General features: G+C 50.2%; 7 protein-coding genes across 7 annotated transcripts; 5 read left to right on the forward strand and 2 right to left on the reverse strand.

Annotated features, from left to right (window-relative positions):
* Window positions 1–702: 702 nt before the first annotated feature.
* Window positions 703–2,328, forward strand: BKA67DRAFT_523472 (amino acid permease; the record flags this gene model as incomplete). Its single annotated transcript, XM_046098474.1, has 2 exons — window positions 703–771; window positions 826–2,328. 2 exons carry the CDS (start codon window positions 703–705, stop codon window positions 2,326–2,328), a joined length of 1,572 nt encoding a protein of 523 aa, XP_045954180.1.
* A 2,418-nt stretch (window positions 2,329–4,746) lies between these two features.
* BKA67DRAFT_694691 (uncharacterized protein) lies at window positions 4,747–7,931 on the forward strand (the record flags this gene model as incomplete). Its single annotated transcript, XM_046109278.1, has 9 exons — window positions 4,747–4,772; window positions 4,838–4,937; window positions 4,990–5,056; window positions 5,114–5,261; window positions 5,309–6,012; window positions 6,063–6,349; window positions 6,399–6,592; window positions 6,640–6,998; window positions 7,057–7,931. 9 exons carry the CDS (start codon window positions 4,747–4,749, stop codon window positions 7,929–7,931), a joined length of 2,760 nt encoding a protein of 919 aa, XP_045954181.1.
* An 872-nt stretch (window positions 7,932–8,803) lies between these two features.
* Window positions 8,804–10,711, forward strand: BKA67DRAFT_662442 (uncharacterized protein; the record flags this gene model as incomplete). The annotated part of the gene is made up of 1 exon (XM_046107998.1): window positions 8,804–10,711. The coding sequence occupies one exon, from the start codon at window positions 8,804–8,806 to the stop codon at window positions 10,709–10,711; it is 1,908 nt and encodes a 635-aa protein (XP_045954182.1).
* Window positions 10,712–10,874: 163 nt separating this feature from the next.
* On the reverse strand, window positions 10,875–11,523 carry BKA67DRAFT_662443 (trimeric LpxA-like protein; the record flags this gene model as incomplete). Its single annotated transcript, XM_046107999.1, has 2 exons — window positions 10,875–11,066; window positions 11,128–11,523. 2 exons carry the CDS (start codon window positions 11,521–11,523, stop codon window positions 10,875–10,877), a joined length of 588 nt encoding a protein of 195 aa, XP_045954183.1.
* A 427-nt stretch (window positions 11,524–11,950) lies between these two features.
* BKA67DRAFT_578213 (NADH-ubiquinone oxidoreductase) lies at window positions 11,951–13,847 on the forward strand. Its single transcript, XM_046103684.1, has 3 exons — window positions 11,951–12,467; window positions 12,530–13,517; window positions 13,570–13,847. The coding sequence occupies exons 1-3, from the start codon at window positions 12,108–12,110 to the stop codon at window positions 13,737–13,739; spliced, it is 1,518 nt and encodes a 505-aa protein (XP_045954184.1). The 5' UTR covers window positions 11,951–12,107; the 3' UTR covers window positions 13,740–13,847.
* Window positions 13,848–14,336: 489 nt separating this feature from the next.
* On the forward strand, window positions 14,337–15,028 carry BKA67DRAFT_649391 (uncharacterized protein). The gene is made up of 2 exons (XM_046106011.1): window positions 14,337–14,503; window positions 14,681–15,028. Exons 1-2 carry the CDS (start codon window positions 14,370–14,372, stop codon window positions 15,003–15,005), a joined length of 459 nt encoding a protein of 152 aa, XP_045954185.1. The 5' UTR covers window positions 14,337–14,369; the 3' UTR covers window positions 15,006–15,028.
* Window positions 15,029–16,287: 1,259 nt separating this feature from the next.
* BKA67DRAFT_662445 (uncharacterized protein) lies at window positions 16,288–17,228 on the reverse strand (the record flags this gene model as incomplete). The annotated part of the gene is made up of 2 exons (XM_046108000.1): window positions 16,288–16,591; window positions 16,651–17,228. 2 exons carry the CDS (start codon window positions 17,226–17,228, stop codon window positions 16,288–16,290), a joined length of 882 nt encoding a protein of 293 aa, XP_045954186.1.
* Window positions 17,229–17,422: the final 194 nt, after the last annotated feature.

Raw genomic sequence — 17,422 nt, forward strand, 5'->3', positions numbered from 1 at the left:
GAAGACGTGTAGTTGAGCGTTTTATACGGAGGGTTATAACGTCCCAAAGAAAGTCTGCATTGCATAATTCAGCTCGCCTTTTGTGAACATCTGACTTCCTCTGCGTCGACTGTATATACCGCATGCCCAGGCTTTATGATGCCCCGTTTCTAGGGCCCGACTCGGGAGATCCCGACAAAGTGGATACTTCTCCGGAATGTCGCCATCGGCATTCAGTCAACCGCTTATCAGTGTCTGCCCATACAAGACGAAGGCCCTGCAGATCCGGAGGACTAGACTGATTTTGTAGCAAGCTTCGTCTAGGGGTCGAAATGAGCGTTGAAAACGTGATAAGCGGCGGGGTAGCTTTCGGGGGTTGACTTTGCAGATCGGGGACCTTGCACAAGCGAGGGGAGAACGTTGTCGTTTTGTTTAAATTCCAAGCATGCTTCCAGATACTGTTGAGCCAGTCTATTGGGGGCATCAAGTTGTGGAACTTGTTTTTTCATGTAATCTCTCACGACATTTGGTCATAGTATTATAGGTGATTTCCTTGGCATCCGGGCGTTCTTGGCCTCAGCCAAGAAAGCTTATCCTTCTGCGCTATTACCTGTACGAATATCTGTACGTTGAGAAACAGAGGAGACTATGGCATCTACAGAAATAGAAGAGAAAGCGCCAGCCCGGCCAGTTCAAGAGGCCGTCAACGATGGTAAAAATGACATGGAGATCGCTTCCAACGGCAACATTTTGGATGGCGGTCTGCAGCGCGGTCTCAAGAACCGTCACTTGGTATGACTCTTCTTCGTCGACATTTGGATGTGTAATTACTAATACCGTTATCAGCAAATGATATCGCTCGGCGGCGTCGTCGGCGCATCCATCTGGTTCGGCACAGGCACCGCCATCGCCTACTCAGGTCCGGTCGGTGCCCTCATCTGCTTCCTGATCATCGGCATCGACGTCTTCTTCGTGATGCAGTCCCTCGGCGAGATGTCAACCCTTTTCCCGATCCAGGGCGCCTTTGTCGAGCTGGCCGGCCGCTTCGTCGACCCGGCCCTCGCCTTCAGCCTGGGCTGGAACTACTGGTATCTCTGGGTGACGAACATTGCCAACGACTACAACAACATCTCGCTCGTGTTTCAGAGCTGGACGGACCGGGTCCCGAGCTACGGCTGGATCCTGATCTTCTGGGCCATCTTCCAGGGCACGAGCCTGCTGGGCGTCGTGGTCTGGGGCGAGATGGAGTTTTACCTGGCGTGCTGGAAGCTGACGTGCGTGCTCGTCGTGGGGTTCCTCGTCTCGATCCTGATCAACACCGGCGCCATAGGCGGCGGGTACATCGGCTTCCGGTACTGGGTGGACCCGGGGCCCATCGCCAACGGGATCAACGGCTTCGGCCAGACTTTCGTGCTGGCCGCCGTGTATTACTGCGGGACGGAGATGCTGGCCTTCACGGCGGCCGAGAGCAGGAACCCGGCCCGCGACCTGCCGCGGGCGATCCGCCAGACGTTCCTGCGGATCCTGATCGTGTTCATCGGGCTCGTGTTCTTCGCGGGCCTCATCGTGCCCTACACGAGCCCCGAGCTGCTGAACGCCAAGAGCAAGTCTGCCAAGAGCCCCTGGACCATCGCCCTGGTGAGCGCGGGCTGGAGCGGCGCGAGCAACCTGCTGAACGTCATCATGATCACGGCGCAGTTCTCGAGCGTCAACAGTGGGATCTACATCGCCTCGCGCACCCTTGTGGCCTTGGCACGGACCGGACGGGCCCCCAGGTTCTTTGCCAAGACGACAGACGACGGCACGCCGATCAGGGCCATCGTGTTCTCCAACACGTTGGGCTTGATCAGCATCCTGAACGTGGCTTCCGGGCCGGGCAAAGTGTTCACCTACCTGATCGACATCTCCGGGGCCGCGACGTTCATCGCGTGGGCCTTCGTGGGCATCACGCACCTGCGGCTTCGAGCTGGCTGGGTCAGGCAGGGCCACAGCTTGGACGAGCTGCCGTTCAGGGCATGGCTACATCCATGGGGAACGTGGTTCGTGGTGGTCATCAACATATTCTTGGTCTTCATCTCGGGATATTCGGTATTCGTGGGCGGATTTGCCGCTGTGGACTTTGTGTTTTCTTATCTCGTCCTCGCCATCTTCACCATCTTGTATGTGTTCTGGAAGGTTTTAAAGAGGACCAAGTTTGTCGGGGTGATGGAAATGGACTTGGTCACTGGCCGGAGAGAAGCTCTTGGTGCTCCTGGTGGCTTTGGAGAAAACGGAGCTGAGGAGGCTGCGGTGCAAAAGACCAAGAGTCGACCGTGGTATGTCAAGGTGAAACGATTCATTTTCAGCTAGACGCTTAATTACGACCTTACGGAGGTTGTACATGGCAGGTCGGCAGTGCCCTAATGCTCTTGCTCCCCTGTTCAAGTCGATTGTGTCTAGGCTCAGTCTAAGACTAGTCAATCTACATAATCAATATGACCACCAAGTCTGCCCATCATTTCTGCGAAACAAACTATTGCAGAACTCGTCCTCGGCACCTGGACTGGCAACACAAACGGTCTTGTGAATTTTCAGCATGCTACTGGTATGACGACAGCCTGACGAATTGTTGCCGGAGTATACCTAGTCCAAAATATTGCAAACTGATCATGTTTCGGTGTTCCAAGTTTTCCGCACATCATGGCTCAATGAGACTTCAAATTCGGCCAACGCTATGCTGAAGTCCTGTCAACTCCACAGAGGCAACACCTGGGTCGAAAGGATCCTTCACGATACCATGACTACACCATGACGGTGGTTTATTTGCACGGGGTGCAACCGTCCGGAAACACATGTATCTTAGAGGTCTCGTAGGGTGGTGCGAACAGAAATCCATGCGCTGTAGTTCTTTGACGGGCAAATGAGTCAATCCATAGCGGAGAGCAGCGATATCTGCACGGCTTATTACGATTTCTCGCTGTTGATTTAAGAGCCCAAAATAGTAACTCCACGACTCCTCCAAGGGATTCCTGAGCCTCCATCCGCTGTGGCCGAGCTTCTTGAGCAGGCGTTTCACGTAAATAGGCGCACGTAAGCCGTACACCCATTATGTCACGGTTGGGCAGATGTGCTGCCACTATGGCAAACGACCTCCGTTTGCTGTGCTACTAGAGTTGGTCGCGGCTTATCAGATAGGTTGTGTTGGGCATTTTCACGCCCGATGCAAACGAAATGTGCATGTCAATCATCCAAAACGGTCAGTCGGTGGACCAGAGAAATCTTGCCACGGGAAATGGGCGAATAGCAAAGTATAGATGTGCACTCACAAACGCCACAGCGCTTGTGCAAAGTGAGGTTCCACTTCGGCGTGAACAGGGGTCACGAAAGGGACGGCTCGGAGCATGGAAAACAGTCTGTGTAGTTCATGGAATCGCGACACTTCATAGTTTTAAGGAATTAAAATTACAGTTTGAGCGTGGTAGCTGAAATTGACCATTTAGCAGGTGCTTATTGCTTCATTGAGCGCATGAGTCTTGTAGTAGTTGAATTTCAACACTCGCAAAGATACATAACCACCAGCTAAACCCTCCGTATGTCTCCGACGCGAGGTTATTTAGAGGCTGAAAAAGGGGGCCACCTGGCTTCAAAGTGTGAAAACTGAACTGCGTAAGGCTTTGAACTTGCGACTAATATTCTATCATCTCTTGATATCGCAGATACAGCCAGTAGATATTCACGGTTGTTGTCGGTGAACATGTTCCTGATCAGACCTTGGCATATTTAGCGATCAACTTGTTTCTTGATACTGGTCTGGGTTGAGTAAGTAGTATAGCTTTGGAAGAACTTATGCTTGAGCTAGTGGTCTCATTCAATCATAGTTCCGTACCTAGAACCACTGGTGACAACATCGATTGGTGCTAGGCTTTGTAGATCATTAGGTTGGAAGGGGACCGGAAAATCGACCATGAATGGGTTCTACCGCAAGGTGGTCATTCTCAGCATCATTGTGCGATGCTGCTTCTCTCGCGTTAAGAAGTGGTAGGATTGCAAGGATCATATGAGAGGTGTAGTGCTCCACCACGAGATATGTGTTCAGCCATATTGGTTTGAGTAATTTGGGGAGGCTGCGAAAAACTGTTTAGAATTACCCTCAAAAGGGGTTAGTGATGGCGAGAATAGCCTCATCAAAAGGTTAGGGTAGATTGTGATTTTAACTAGGACACTTTTGTACGGGTATGGATTACCGTCGCCTGGTTTTTTAGAATTACGTTAGGAATCCTGTCTTAATGGATGGCTTGATCTTCTTCCTTGTTTACGTGCTTTTGTTCATCTCAATATGGTTAGTCGTGCCACACACGACGCATTTATTTAGTGCACGAGATGTTCATTACCTGTTGTTCACACTAACTTGAAGGAACGAAAATAGAAAACCAAGAGCCTTGGCGTCAGCAAGGCTACATCTGACGCCCATGTGTTTGGCAAATTATAAATCAAGCCGGGCATTCCTATCCTAGCCTTTTTTTCGTCTCTAATCTCGATCTAGTATACCAATTTACGAAGTTGATTCTAAACCGAAATGAAGAGCAGTTCTATTCGCAAAAGAATTGTTGCCTGTATCGACGGGACATGGTTCAACCAGGATGGAGTTGAAGGTGCTTACCATTTCATGCAGCGCATGGCCCTCTTGTCACCATACAGTATGCTGAATATCGCTTGCAGGGGCGAGTAAAGGGAACCATTCCAATGTGGCTCGTCTGCATTGGTCAATAAAAGAAGGCATCGTCAAAGATGAGAATGGATATTCCGTTCAACAAGTATGTCCCAGAGCCCCAAGATTCTGATCAAACTTTTACTCTTCTAATCTTCTTTAGATTAAAAGGTATTTCTTTGGCGTTGGGACAGATCAAGGACCCGCAGGGAGATACTTGGGCGGCATGTTTGGCCATGGATGTGGCGAGCAGATCGAAGAAGTGTACAAGGTATTGCACCCATGACTGCATTCAGTGCTCACTTGTTTGACAATCTTGGTAGTATTGCAGTGAGAATGTGACCGGACCTGATGATGAAGTCTGGTTGTTTGGGTTTAGCCGAGGAGCATGTAAGACTCGATACCGCAGCCTTTGTACAAAGTTGCGATTCGCTGACAATGAAGTAGACGTTGCACGGGCAGTCTCGAAAATGCTCAACGGAGGCCTCATCAACTCATCGAGTACCTCAAAGGACAGAACAAGACTCGAAAAGCTGAAGAAGTTGACATTGAGAAGGAGCGCTAAAAACAACAGTGGTCAACGCTATGGGTTTCTGTAAGTAATCTTCAACCGCCCTAGTATCAGGAATTAAACTTTCATAGACTCGATAACCCAAACCACGTTCCAACCGTCAAATTCATTGGGCTCTTTGATATGGTCAATATGACACTGAACAACTATGATGTGACAATCTCAGACGACGAGCGCACGATGAACATACGGCACGCGATGGCTATGAATGAGCACCGATCTTTCCGCCCATATGAGAGGATCACCAATGATGAGCTCGTCCTCGATGAAGATCGATCCATCGTTGAAGCCTGGTTCATTGGATGTCATGAAGATATAGGTGGTGGCTCCGAGGACGACGGTCTTTCTCTATACCCCCTGCAATGGATGCTTCTCGAAGCTCGCGACTGCGGACTAATACTGGACCATGGCCCTCCAAAATTATCGCATATGGTTGAAGACCCGCTCATCCTTACCCTTCCTCAGATATATGATGATGTCTCAAGTATCAATAGTGGCAGTAGCAACAGCTCCGCATCTCTCGACCCTTCACCATGGATATTTCGCTATTCGAACGGGTTATTGGTTACTATGTACGACATTCGCAACGTACATCGCCATGTGGACCTTGGAGACCAAAGGCGGAAGCTTCTTAAACGTACAGCACCACCTGCTCGACGGGTGAAACATAGCATCAGACTGAATCCTGGTAGATTCGACAGCTTGAAGCTCGGAGACCGCAGTAGAGCCGTATTCGGCGGAGATCTAGGCAAGCTCAACGGCTACCGGGAAAATTGTGAGGCAACGAAACCTTTAGTTAAAACAAGTGGGCTAACCCCTATCCAGCTCTTTCCGGTGTCATATTGCATCCCTCTGTACACTTCATGATGGATTCCTACTATACGTCGGGGCTTGCGGTAAGTTTGCAGGGTATCTCAAGTCATGTTGAGCACTTTCGGCAGATTGCATCACTCCGAGCTCTTGCCCCAGACAGGAAAACCACCTTACCAGTATATCCATGGATCAAAGATTTCACTCCCTCGGTCGCTTCGCCCACATGTCGGATCCTTGTTTGTGGGGATACTGGAGTCGGCAAGTCCACCTTGCTGAATCGTGTGTTCGGGGTTCCCATGGTATGTCTAATCCCTCACAAACTCACAGTCTGCTATTAACGTTGGGAAGACAATGGTGAATCATGATAGACAAGGAGTTCACGACATCGAGAAAGGGTTCCAAGATGCCAACCATCCGGGTATAATCATACATGATTCTGAAGGGTTTCAAACAGGAGAAACTCGAGAGGTAGAGGCGTTCAAGAAGTTCATCGAAACAAGATCCGGGAAAGTCGTACCTGAGGAAAAACTGCAAGCAATCTGGTAAGTCATATCCTGTACAAAAGAGTTACTAGCTAAGACTATTTGAGGTTTTGCGTGCCGTCAAATTCTCCTCGACCAGTTCAAGGTGGATTAGGCAATGTCCTGGCGACACTAGCCAAAATCGCGCCCAGCATCCCTATCATCGTAGTCTGCACGAAGAAAGATTTGTACCTCCGAGATAAAAGACTATCTCGTGAAGACATCGAGGCCATCTGCAAGCCCGGCGCCGAGTCAAATGAGCTCCTTATGACAAACCAGCGAGAGCTGCTGCACCAGAAAGAAGCACAAATCACATCTCTTATTGTACAGAGTGAACAAACCAGGGAGGCATGGCCGCAGCTTCAGAACGTCAGATTCCAATTTGTTTTTTGCGGCGAAGAATCAGAAGATTCTCGGAGCTCCTTATGTCAGTCGTTTCCTTTCTGTTACAGGACTTTATTCAAGTGATAATTAACCCATTACAGATGACTCCAAATCAATTAAGGACTTGATCCACACAACGGTGGCTCTCATCGATAATGGTCTCACCGCCAACGGTATGATAGCGGCCCAGATAGAGGACGTTGAAGCCAAGATTGACATTGCCATCGAGAGGACGCTGCAGTTTCTTCGAAGGGCGATAGTGAACTCTCACGCAAGCTCCATTCTCGTTATCGGAAGCGCCGTCGGGACGCCGGCAATAGCTCGCCTGATGTGCAATGAGATCGTCACTGGTTGCTTCGGCATACGGGAGGAAATGGAGAAGAAGGTATATGGCCTGCTCTCCAGAATTATCTCGAGCAACATTGGTTGGTTCATGGTCCAGAGCACCCTAACAGGCATGGTGACTGTTGCCTCCGGCCTCTCTCTATCTGCTACCATACCGCTCTTTGAAGTCCCTTCAGCTACGCGCCTGTTGTTAAAATGTGCCTGCGATCTTATTCTGATTCTCGATCGAGCGTTCCGTATCGACGGAGATGGAAAATTCGTTAGTTTCGACAAGATCAAGACTATTTGGTACGCATATATGAAGGGCACAGAGATCACGCAGGATTCAACGAGACTGCGCCCCCGACGAGATCGGGTTCACAAGGCGGTCAATGACCTGATCCCTCGCATGACAACGACCCATGCTCTTTCTAGTTGGAAGGATAAGAACATCTCGAGGTATCGACTGGGACTTAAAGACATTGTCATGGACTACAGGCTGCACGACAACCAAACTACAGTCGATGTCATAGGAGTTGACATCGAGAAGGAGCTTTCCAACACCACGACAATACAAGAAGACAAAGAGGACGAAGATGGATTGAGGGATGATCTCAAAGCTTTTACGAATTACAACAGCTTGGACAGCTGACATATTTTGCAAATAGAGTTATCATATAGATGTGCAGAAAGTCAGCCTCTCTACCCAGATAAGCAAATCACGTCTTGCGCAATATCCAAATGCTCCTTCCATTTTTGTCATATACGCAGATTGTTCTTCGCAGAAATTAGGACCAATGTCCGATGTTACACATCGGTCCAACATCTGATTTTAGGATTATAATGTTGCACGGCTTGAATCAGCATCTTGGCAACCCTATGCTCATGCGAATTCTGCGCCACTGCACGCCTTCTATCACTGCGGTCCCAAAATTGTCATTCGTTGCAGTCGTTTTGATTTGGCAGCCTCAGATTCGTCGATTTCGCTCTCATTATAGTTGCAGACTGCTGTGTATTCCAAGGTCCAAGACCAGATCGTTTGCATATATGCCCATTTCCATACAAAATCACAGTCTACAGGTCCATGAGGATTAACAAAACAATGGTGTGTGGGACCTGGAGCTGGAGCACTAAATAACGCTGCCACCGCTGTGGATCATCTAGGACGTGCTTACATAGGGCCTGGAATTGGAACAAACCCCTGTCTGTAGCCTAATTCTACGGAGCCTGCGGCATGATCGCGTTGACTTCACAGATCCGTAATTGGCGCCAAAACAGACTTAATCGAAATGAGCGCGACACACCCAACGCCGTGAAGGATCCATTGCGCTCAAGTGCAGGGCGTCTAACAGCTCCCAGGGGGGGCCTTGTGCCTTTTCAGCTTGCTGCTGTGCCGCAAAGATTGATCAAACGTGAATCGCACCATGTTTACCTGACAATTCTAGCATGTTCCTTCCCGTCTTTACTCATCGTCATCAAAATTAGCCAGCTGTTTTTTCGACGACGTATGCCAACTTGAAAACCATGGCGCCATATCTGGCATTGAGCGCTAATGCACTTGCCGCTACGATACTCGGATTGGTCATTGCCTATGGCATCAAGTTCTACAGGGTGGTACATGTCGATGGCAAGGTCGGCCCGGACACGGTGACGCGATGCCTGTTTATCGGCGACAATGGGGAGTGCGAGGCCGTGGATGTGGAACATTGTTTCTGGAGCTCGCAGATCATGATGATAGCTCTCGCAGTGGGCGGTATCCTCGTGGCCGATTTTGCGCTCTGGGCTTACTCACTTCAGAAGGAGTATTTGGACGCACGAGTCGGCAACTGTCCAAGGACAGAGCTCCTCGCGAGACTGTTGGGCTCAGAAGGGGCTCGAATTGAAGCTGAAGTTGAAGCTGAAGTTGAGGAAGAGGCGAGCGGCGGATCCGGTACGACTTCACGCCGTCGCGAGCGCTCAAGCCTGCCGACAACACTCTTGAGCGCCTTGAGCTGCGCATCGGCGCTGGCGCTATTTGCACCGCATAAGACGACTCTGAAGACGTTACGTCCCTTGACATCATATCCTGCGACTGACTACGCCATGCATTTTGGCGAATACATGATCCCAGCTCAAGATATCAACACTGCCTTAAGCGAGTTCTTGGTCGAAAGTGCTGCGTTCACACGAGACCATGCAATCCAACACATTATGTCAAATGGGAACGAGTCATATAATCGGGGTCAATCAGGCGGCGGGCGTACATATCGCATTGGCGATACAAGCTACGAGGGCCCCAGAACCAACGGCGTTGGAGTGAATGTAGCAAGCTTCAATGACTACTTCCTTTCCAGCCGGGGCCGGCGTGCAAATTTGGGGAGCAGCCCGTATTTTGAACACAAATTTCCAGTGCCTCAGAGCGGGAGAGAGGCTGTCGCTCAAAACTGGATGGTGGCGCCAGACTACAAATTTGACAGCCTCGAAGCCAGGGTATATGGCACAAACATAGAAGTCCGTTGCGTGTATATGACGGATGAATTCTTGATACAGCGGACTTTGGGGAAATTCTCCGGCGACCGGGAAGAAGTGCTTGGATATGTTGGGCGATATGACATCTCCAGTTTCAACAATCGCGTTGATGCAAAGATCGTACAAACGGTCGATGAGAAACTGAAGATCACCCCCTGGACTGTGGAGGGTCTTGTAGGAGCTCCAAGTTCCCAATTCTTCTTCATTACTGATCACAATCCCGACTTGCGGCAAAGCTCAGATTCGGCCACCGTGCTGAAGTGCTTCTACACCGGTCATGAACTCATGACAAACATCGTGGCACGAAACGGCGTTCTCGAAATTAAAGACGGGAAGCCGAGACCTGGCAATATAGCGGACCGGGTAAGGTCAAAAACAATGGAGGCAGTCATGCAAGCACTTAAAAATACAAACGGTACACTGAGCAAAGCCGTGGCTGATATGAGATCAGCTCAGGTAGAAGAAGCAAGAAGAAGCGGGAAAACTCGGGACAGTGACATGGCTCGATTAATGGTCCAGGATGTCTTAGGAGACTTGGCCCAGGCATACTGGAGCTTGGTGCGGCAACGTGTTGAGACGTCGATTGGCATGCAAGCCTTCGATGGTAGTCCCGTGGGATTGACCGCATACAGCCACGGACGGCTGCATGGGACATACACACGCCTCGGAGGATCTGGCTGGGGAATGATCATGCCGTGCTTGCTACTTTTCTTGCCAATCGTCGCGTTGGGTCGTTTGTTGTTACTTGCAATCTATGGATTGACTCGTCCCGACTCCTGGCAAGCGTTGCCGCAATACGGAGAGGACGATATTGACTATGTTGACACGCCGCCTCCCGTGCCACCGCCAAAGGACGACGATGACGAGCCGCCGCCGCCTTACGCGGTCCGGCTGCATGATTTACAGGCAGAAGCTTGTCAATAGTCCTAGTATCTCGGAATCATCATATGGGTGACCGAGTGGGATTCCTAGGTAAAGGTGTAGGCAGTATAATAGCAACGACTCTTTGACCAAGCCATGGCGTAATAGCATTGACTTGATCGGGTATCTTAAATATTTCAAACCATGATTGCTCATTCAGAGCATTTCAATCCTTGAACTTGGCAGGATTGCTTGGTATCAACCTTCTCAGGACTTCAATTTGACGCGCTTGCGCCTTGTTCTTTAAGTCGTTGATGTCACGTTTGTCAGTTCGTCTGGTGCCATTGGCGTAGACTACTGTATGGTCTGGCAGCGCCTCTCCAGGCGAAATGACACTCTTGGCCGTGATTGTGCAGTGCTAAACAGACAAACGCATCAGCGTGCCGCTTGGGCGATCCATGTGTCGAGAGAGCTCCTACCTTTCCGATCTTGGCGCCCCTACCGACTCTTGCGCCGATGCCAACAACGGTGCCCTCGGCAATGGTGGTTTCGCCCGACTCGACCACAGCTGCAACCTCGATGGTGACGTAGTCCTCCAGGAGCACTCCAAAGGAGGCGGGTGTAGGGTCAGCTCCGATGGCGCCAATGTGGCTTCGCTCGTGTAATATGCATCGTCTTCCGATAGTCACCCTGCCCCTGGAGGAGTCGAGTCTCGCGCGCGGATGAATTACGGATTCGGAGCTGATGTTTATGGTGTGGCTTCCGGCCAGAATGGCTGTGTCGGCAATGGTGATGGAGGACGAGAAATTCACGGGAGCTTTAGGTCCAGATTGGACCCTGGGGAGAATGGACTGGCGTTTGGCGGCGGATGCCATGGCGGGTGATGTGTTTGCAGGTGTATGAATATAGAAGTCCCCGTCGATATTAACTGCAAGGCAATTGAGATTTTACTGTGCCTGTAATCACGTGGGGGGGTTTTTTTTTTCTCTCTTTCTCTTTTTCCTTTTCTTTAATTGCTGTAGAGCGTTACTGGTTTTCCCCAGTCAGCAGATAGGTGACAGGCACGATTGTTGTTCCTCTCCAACTCCTAGTTATGTCCTGTAGCCAGCAACAACGCGGTGCAAACGCACGCCGATATCGAATCTGAAGTTCCTCATTGGAAGGTCCGATCTGTAGGGGGCCCCCGACAAATGCATGACCTCACCTCATGAATGGTCCAAGCTCCCCGTTGCCACAGATCCAAGCCCGAACGAGTCGCCAGCACGGATCCGTACCCGCCTTTGGGCTAATTGAGCCAATCATGGCAGCGATTATTCCACTCAATGTAAAGTGCAAGTCCAGCATCTTCAACGACATTTGGAATCTTCCGGCTTTAAAGCACTCGATTGCCCATTGCCATCCACCTCTCCACTCCTATTGTGGTATCAAGCTCAATAAGAGCGACAGTACACCACACAAGATGCTGTCAAGGACTGCAGCACCGCGGGCAGCCTCTGCGAAGGCCCTGTCGCGCGTCGCTCTGCCATCATGTACCCGATTACCCGCCACCACCAACACACCCGCCCAGTCCCGGCGGTCCATGGCGACTGTCCAGGAGGGCACCCCGAAGCGTGTATACGGCGGGCTCAAGGATCAAGATCGCATTTTCCAGAACCTCTACGGCCGATACCCCCCCGATCTGAAGCATGCCAAGAAGATGGGAGACTGGCACAAGACGAAGGAGATCATTCTCAAGGGCCACGACTGGATCATCGGCGAGGTCAAGGCATCCGGATTACGAGGTCGTGGAGGAGCTGGCTTCCCCTCTGGTCTCAAATGGGTATGCTCGCTTCAGACCCCACACGTCTCAATGGCTCAAGCCAAAACTGACTTGTTTGCTAGTCCTTCATGAACTTCAAGGACTGGGAAAAGGACACGAAGCCGCGATACTTGGTCGTCAACGCTGATGAGGGAGAGCCCGGTACATGCAAGGATAGAGAGATTATGCGAAAGGACCCCCACAAGCTTCTCGAGGGCTGCTTGGTCGCCGGCCGTGCTATGAACGCCACTGCCGCATACATTTACATCCGTGGCGAGTTCATTCAAGAAGCCGCTGTCCTCCAGCACGCCATCAACGAGGCCTACGCCGATGGTTTGATTGGAAAGAATGCCTGTGGTTCCGGTTACGACTTCGACATCTACCTCCACCGCGGTGCTGGTGCTTACGTTTGTGGTGAGGAAACTTCTTTGATTGAATCCCTGGAGGGTAAGCCCGGCAAGCCCCGTCTCAAGCCTCCGTTCCCTGCCGCTGTCGGTCTCTTCGGTTGCCCTTCTACTGTCGCAAACGTCGAGACTATTGCTGTCGCCCCTACTATCTGCAGAAGAGGCGGCAACTGGTTCGCCGGTTTTGGCCGTGAGCGAAACCAGGGTACCAAGCTTTTCTGTATCTCTGGACACGTCAACAACCCTGTCACTGTCGAGGAGGAGATGAGCATCCCCCTCAGGGAGCTTATTGATAAGCACTGCGGTGGTGTTCGTGGTGGCTGGGACAATCTTCTCGCCATCATCCCTGGTGGTTCTTCCACTCCTATCCTCCCCAAGAGCGTCTGTGATGATCAGCTTATGGACTTCGACGGACTGAAGGATAGCCAGTCTGGTCTCGGTACCGCTGCCGTTATTGTCATGGACAAGAGTGCCGATGTCGTTCGTGCTATCTCTCGCTTAAGTCACTTCTACAGACACGAGTCATGCGGTCAATGTACACCTTGCCGTGAGGGTAGCAAGTGGACCGAGCAGATTATGCAGCGATTTGAGAAGGGTCAGGGACGTGAAAGGGAGATTGACATGTTGCAAGAGTTGACCAAGCAAGTCGAGGGTCACACCATTTGCGGTAAGCCATCATTTTAGCATCTGTTTGCACACCAGTACTGATCATTCTATAGCTCTCGGTGAGGCTTTTGCCTGGCCCATTCAAGGTCTTATCCGACACTTCAGACCAGAGCTCGAGCAGAGAATGCAAAAGTTTGCGGCTGAGAACGGCGGTCCCGCACTGGCTGGTGGTTGGCACTCGGATGCGAAGGCTCAGGGTAAGCTGATTTCTCCTGGACAATAGAAGGGCTCTGAGTTAGGCGTAATGCGTGGTGAAAAGACCTGTTACGGGCTGTACAATCTGCTAAATCATCCGTCACTTTGTACATACTACGAAAGATTTTCTGTGTTACAACACGAAGCGTATTCGCTTCATCTCATCCATTGTTTCCCCCAGGTGACATGTCAAACGTTTGCTGGTATTGAAATGGGGTCTTGTGAGTGCCTACTATATTGAAAACTTTTTATTACTGCTCATGGCTTCAGCATCGGGCTGAGGCACTGCTAACAGCGGTTGTTCATCCACACGTAGATTGTTTCAAAGTGGGCCCAGATCCCCCAATCCCATTCACGTCGTCATCGACTTTTCTAGATCGTGTAGTCCCAACGTTCTCCAAGAACTACACGCGATACCCTGAATCAATGAGATAATTGATCCAATACGATTACCGAGTAGACCCTAGGGCTTTCCTAAAGCGGTTGTAGCTGGGACCCTGCTAAGCGTTGCCTTCCATGACTTCATTGTAACAAGTCGAGCGAGGTTTCTTAAAAGGTGATCTGTGTATTATCGTAGCCATATTTTTCTAAATGTAAACAATAATTCCAGCCATTGACAACTAAAGCCAACTCTTAAAGTACACTAAAGAGCATCAAAATGACTTCAGCTTTCCGATCTTCGTTAAGAGCCGCTCGCCAGCTCAACAGCGCGACAAGACCACGCTACATCCGTACATATTCTAGTGGCACAAACAAGCCGCCCATGAGCCAAGGAGGAAGCAACCGCAATATGTAAGCTTGGAATCCAAAGACTCAACTGGGTGTCCCGGTGCTTCCATCACAGCATGCTCTCATTTGGTTCAACACCACATTTACACAAGCTGCGTGGGCTCGGTCAAAGTCCTTCCCATTACCTACATAAATGTCCCAGGGGGCCATCTTGACTGACAATCGTTTCCTCCCACGCAGAATTATAGCCCTCGTCGGCCTCTCCATCCCCACAGCTCTTCTATGGCGCAGCCAAAACAAGACCGCCGCAGCTCAGCCCGTACCCGAAGACTACCCGACGCCCGCCTCGCCCAACCTGGAGCCTGCAGACAGGGTCAGAGTGGGAAAAGAGCGGGCCGAGGCCCGGAATGGCCAAGTCAAGTACGAACACCCGGAGGACAGGGAGCCGGAGAGGTTCAAGCCGGCGTTTGGCCGGCTACACGAGAAGAAGCGCGTCGATGGGCCGCCGCATGGGCGGAATCACCAGGAGCTGGAAGATAGGCAGAGGACGACGGACAAGCCCTAACGAAGACTATTATAATATCTTATAGTAAGAGGATGCATTTAATCTGATAATATGGACCGGCCTTGAAGTCTCGGCACGATCTTCCGTTTGGGTCTTATGGTGGACTTTAGCCATGTAGTCGTCACTGGTATGAAAATTTGGTTGTTCGGCTTATGTGTAAATATGAAACTGTAAATAACACTCGGTATAATCTTACAGGGTTCGCCGTAGGCCTTGGGCACTTGAGACGGAAAGCTGGCTGAAATTTATTCCTTGTTGCGAATCTGTGCATAATGCAGACATAATTGTATGGGCAAACGACCTAATTGGTGTATGCCGTAACGATATCGCCTTCCTCTTTCCGTTTTCACATCTTCGCCAGCGTTATATTGTGCCATTTAAATGTCTGCATACATACTTCCCAATGGGGACGTGATGTTTCTTAATCATCCCACTATTGCAACAACGGCATGGTATGTATGTGTTAGGACGCGATGGATTCTCGCAAAGCCATGCATGCGCCGAAGTGCTGTTCTAGTCAATCAGACTTCCTTCTCTCCACGTGATCGCTTCGAAGTTGTGGGCAAGGTCACTTAACAATGATAATTAATATCTAAGACTCGTTAAAATCAATGAGCCACCAGGACGGATGTTAAAAAAGCAGGTGTCTATCATAGGCTCATCGGTATAATAGGTCAAATCATAAGACACAGTATTTGATTTGATTTTTGGCGGAGTAAGGTAGGTACAGTACTTGTCAAAATGAACATAATCATGGCTAACTATTTATTGTTTGCCTGGTTGAGTTAATAAAATCCGATTGAATATCTGAGGTATTTGGGTTGTTGTTAGACTTGGAGCATTCTATCTAGAGCATAGCAACGAAAGATAACCACCACAAGCCTACAAGAATAATGATACTACAAAGCGTCATATTACATTTCACCAACCATGCTTTACGACGCAACCTTATCAGAAAATTTTGAGCCTGGGTATTTTTGCTTCTTTCACTATTTCCTTTTATCAAAGGAGTCTACTACTGGCCATGCTGTTATACAAAGTCATGGTTTGGGACCACGTTGTGATATGTACATGGGTGTTGAAAACCCCGTCACTCAATGAATTTTGGTGTTGTTGGTGTTGGGAAGAACTTCAAATGTCCCGTCAGCCTCGAGATACCCTCGGTATCACTTTCGTAGTCTTTCGAGGAGACACGCCGAAAGACGATTTCCACTGTTCGCCGGACTGGGTCCCCTCCAACGGTCATTCGCCGCACCCAACCACCCGAGATTATCCTGAAGAATCATGCTGAAGGAGCGAGAAGCCCGCCCTTGTCGCTTTTCTTACCGAGCTTGCCCTGGGAAATGTAGTTTTCCCTGAGCCAGTCCACAGTCAATGCACCATCAAGTTTGCGCTCCTGAATGTAGTTATCCTCGATGAATGCGACGGTGTCAAGTCCGATTTTGTCCATAAATCCGCACGGGGCGACCTCGGTCTGAAACATGTGCTTCCAGAGCTTGTCTATTTGTTCGGGATCACTGACACCCTCGGCAAGTATTGTCAGAGTCTCGCGCTTCACAGCGGCCCAGAGACGGTTGAAAATGAATCTTTGGTGGAGGAGTTAGACTTGTAATTTGGTAGGTTCGCGTGCGCGGTCAAAACTCACCCTGTTGACTCCTTTCTAGCTGTTGCGGGCAACATTCCACACCTTTCAAGCACCGTGGTCAAAAATGGAAAGACCGCTTCCTCCGTCTCTCCATCCGTCATGAGCTCCACTGTGCGAACCTCGGGCGGCATGGTGTAATGGACATTGCAGACGAGCTTTCTCCTTTCTTGGCTGACTTTGTCCAGCATCAAACGGCTCCTGAAGGAGGAGCTGTTTGATCCAAGAATGCAGTCCTTTGGTGTGAGCTTGTCCAAAAGCTCGAATGTGTCGATTTTTATCTCAAGCTTCTCCGGTACGGCCTCGATGACCAGCCATGCATCCCGGACAGCAGACTCGATATCTTCGTAAGCGGCATAGCTGCCAAAATGCCCAGGTGTTGAAGGCTTAGCGAAAGTCGCATATTCTTCCTTGTGGAATTCGACGTACTCTAGGGCGTCTTTCCTTGCTCCGGCGGACGGATCCCGAATCGTTACATTGTACCCTCCTGCCACGATTGAGCATGCGATACGGCGACCTAGTACACCACCCCCGAGTACTGCGATGGGTCGCGAACCAATTTCAGGTGCTTGCCACGACATCTCTAACAGGTGAGGATAGGGTATTTCCGGTACTTGAGGCGTGGGAACTGGACTTAAGAGTAGGTTTGCAAGAGCTTTTCTGGAAGGGGTCAAAAACTTATGTCGTACAGCTGACATATTAGATCGTGGGGGGTCGTAGCCACTATATAACCAGTGCGATTGGTGAAGTGTCTTGGAAATACCGATGATGATCA

Source organism: Truncatella angustata (assembly GCF_020726525.1).
Source record: "Truncatella angustata strain MPI-SDFR-AT-0073 chromosome Unknown BKA67scaffold_8, whole genome shotgun sequence".
In the NCBI taxonomy this organism is placed as follows: Eukaryota; Fungi; Ascomycota; class Sordariomycetes; order Amphisphaeriales; family Sporocadaceae; genus Truncatella; species Truncatella angustata.

Coding starts and splice junctions, on each gene's coding strand:
- BKA67DRAFT_649391 (XM_046106011.1), top strand. CDS start 14,370: ATGACTTCAGCTTTCCGATCTTCGTTAAGAGCCGCTCGCCAGCTCAAC. Junction 14,504..14,680: donor GGAGGAAGCAACCGCAATAT/GTAAGCTTGGAA, acceptor CCTCCCACGCAG/AATTATAGCCCTCGTCGGCC.
- BKA67DRAFT_578213 (XM_046103684.1), top strand. CDS start 12,108: ATGCTGTCAAGGACTGCAGCACCGCGGGCAGCCTCTGCGAAGGCCCTG. Junction 12,468..12,529: donor TCCCCTCTGGTCTCAAATGG/GTATGCTCGCTT, acceptor CTTGTTTGCTAG/TCCTTCATGAACTTCAAGGA. Junction 13,518..13,569: donor CGAGGGTCACACCATTTGCG/GTAAGCCATCAT, acceptor ATCATTCTATAG/CTCTCGGTGAGGCTTTTGCC.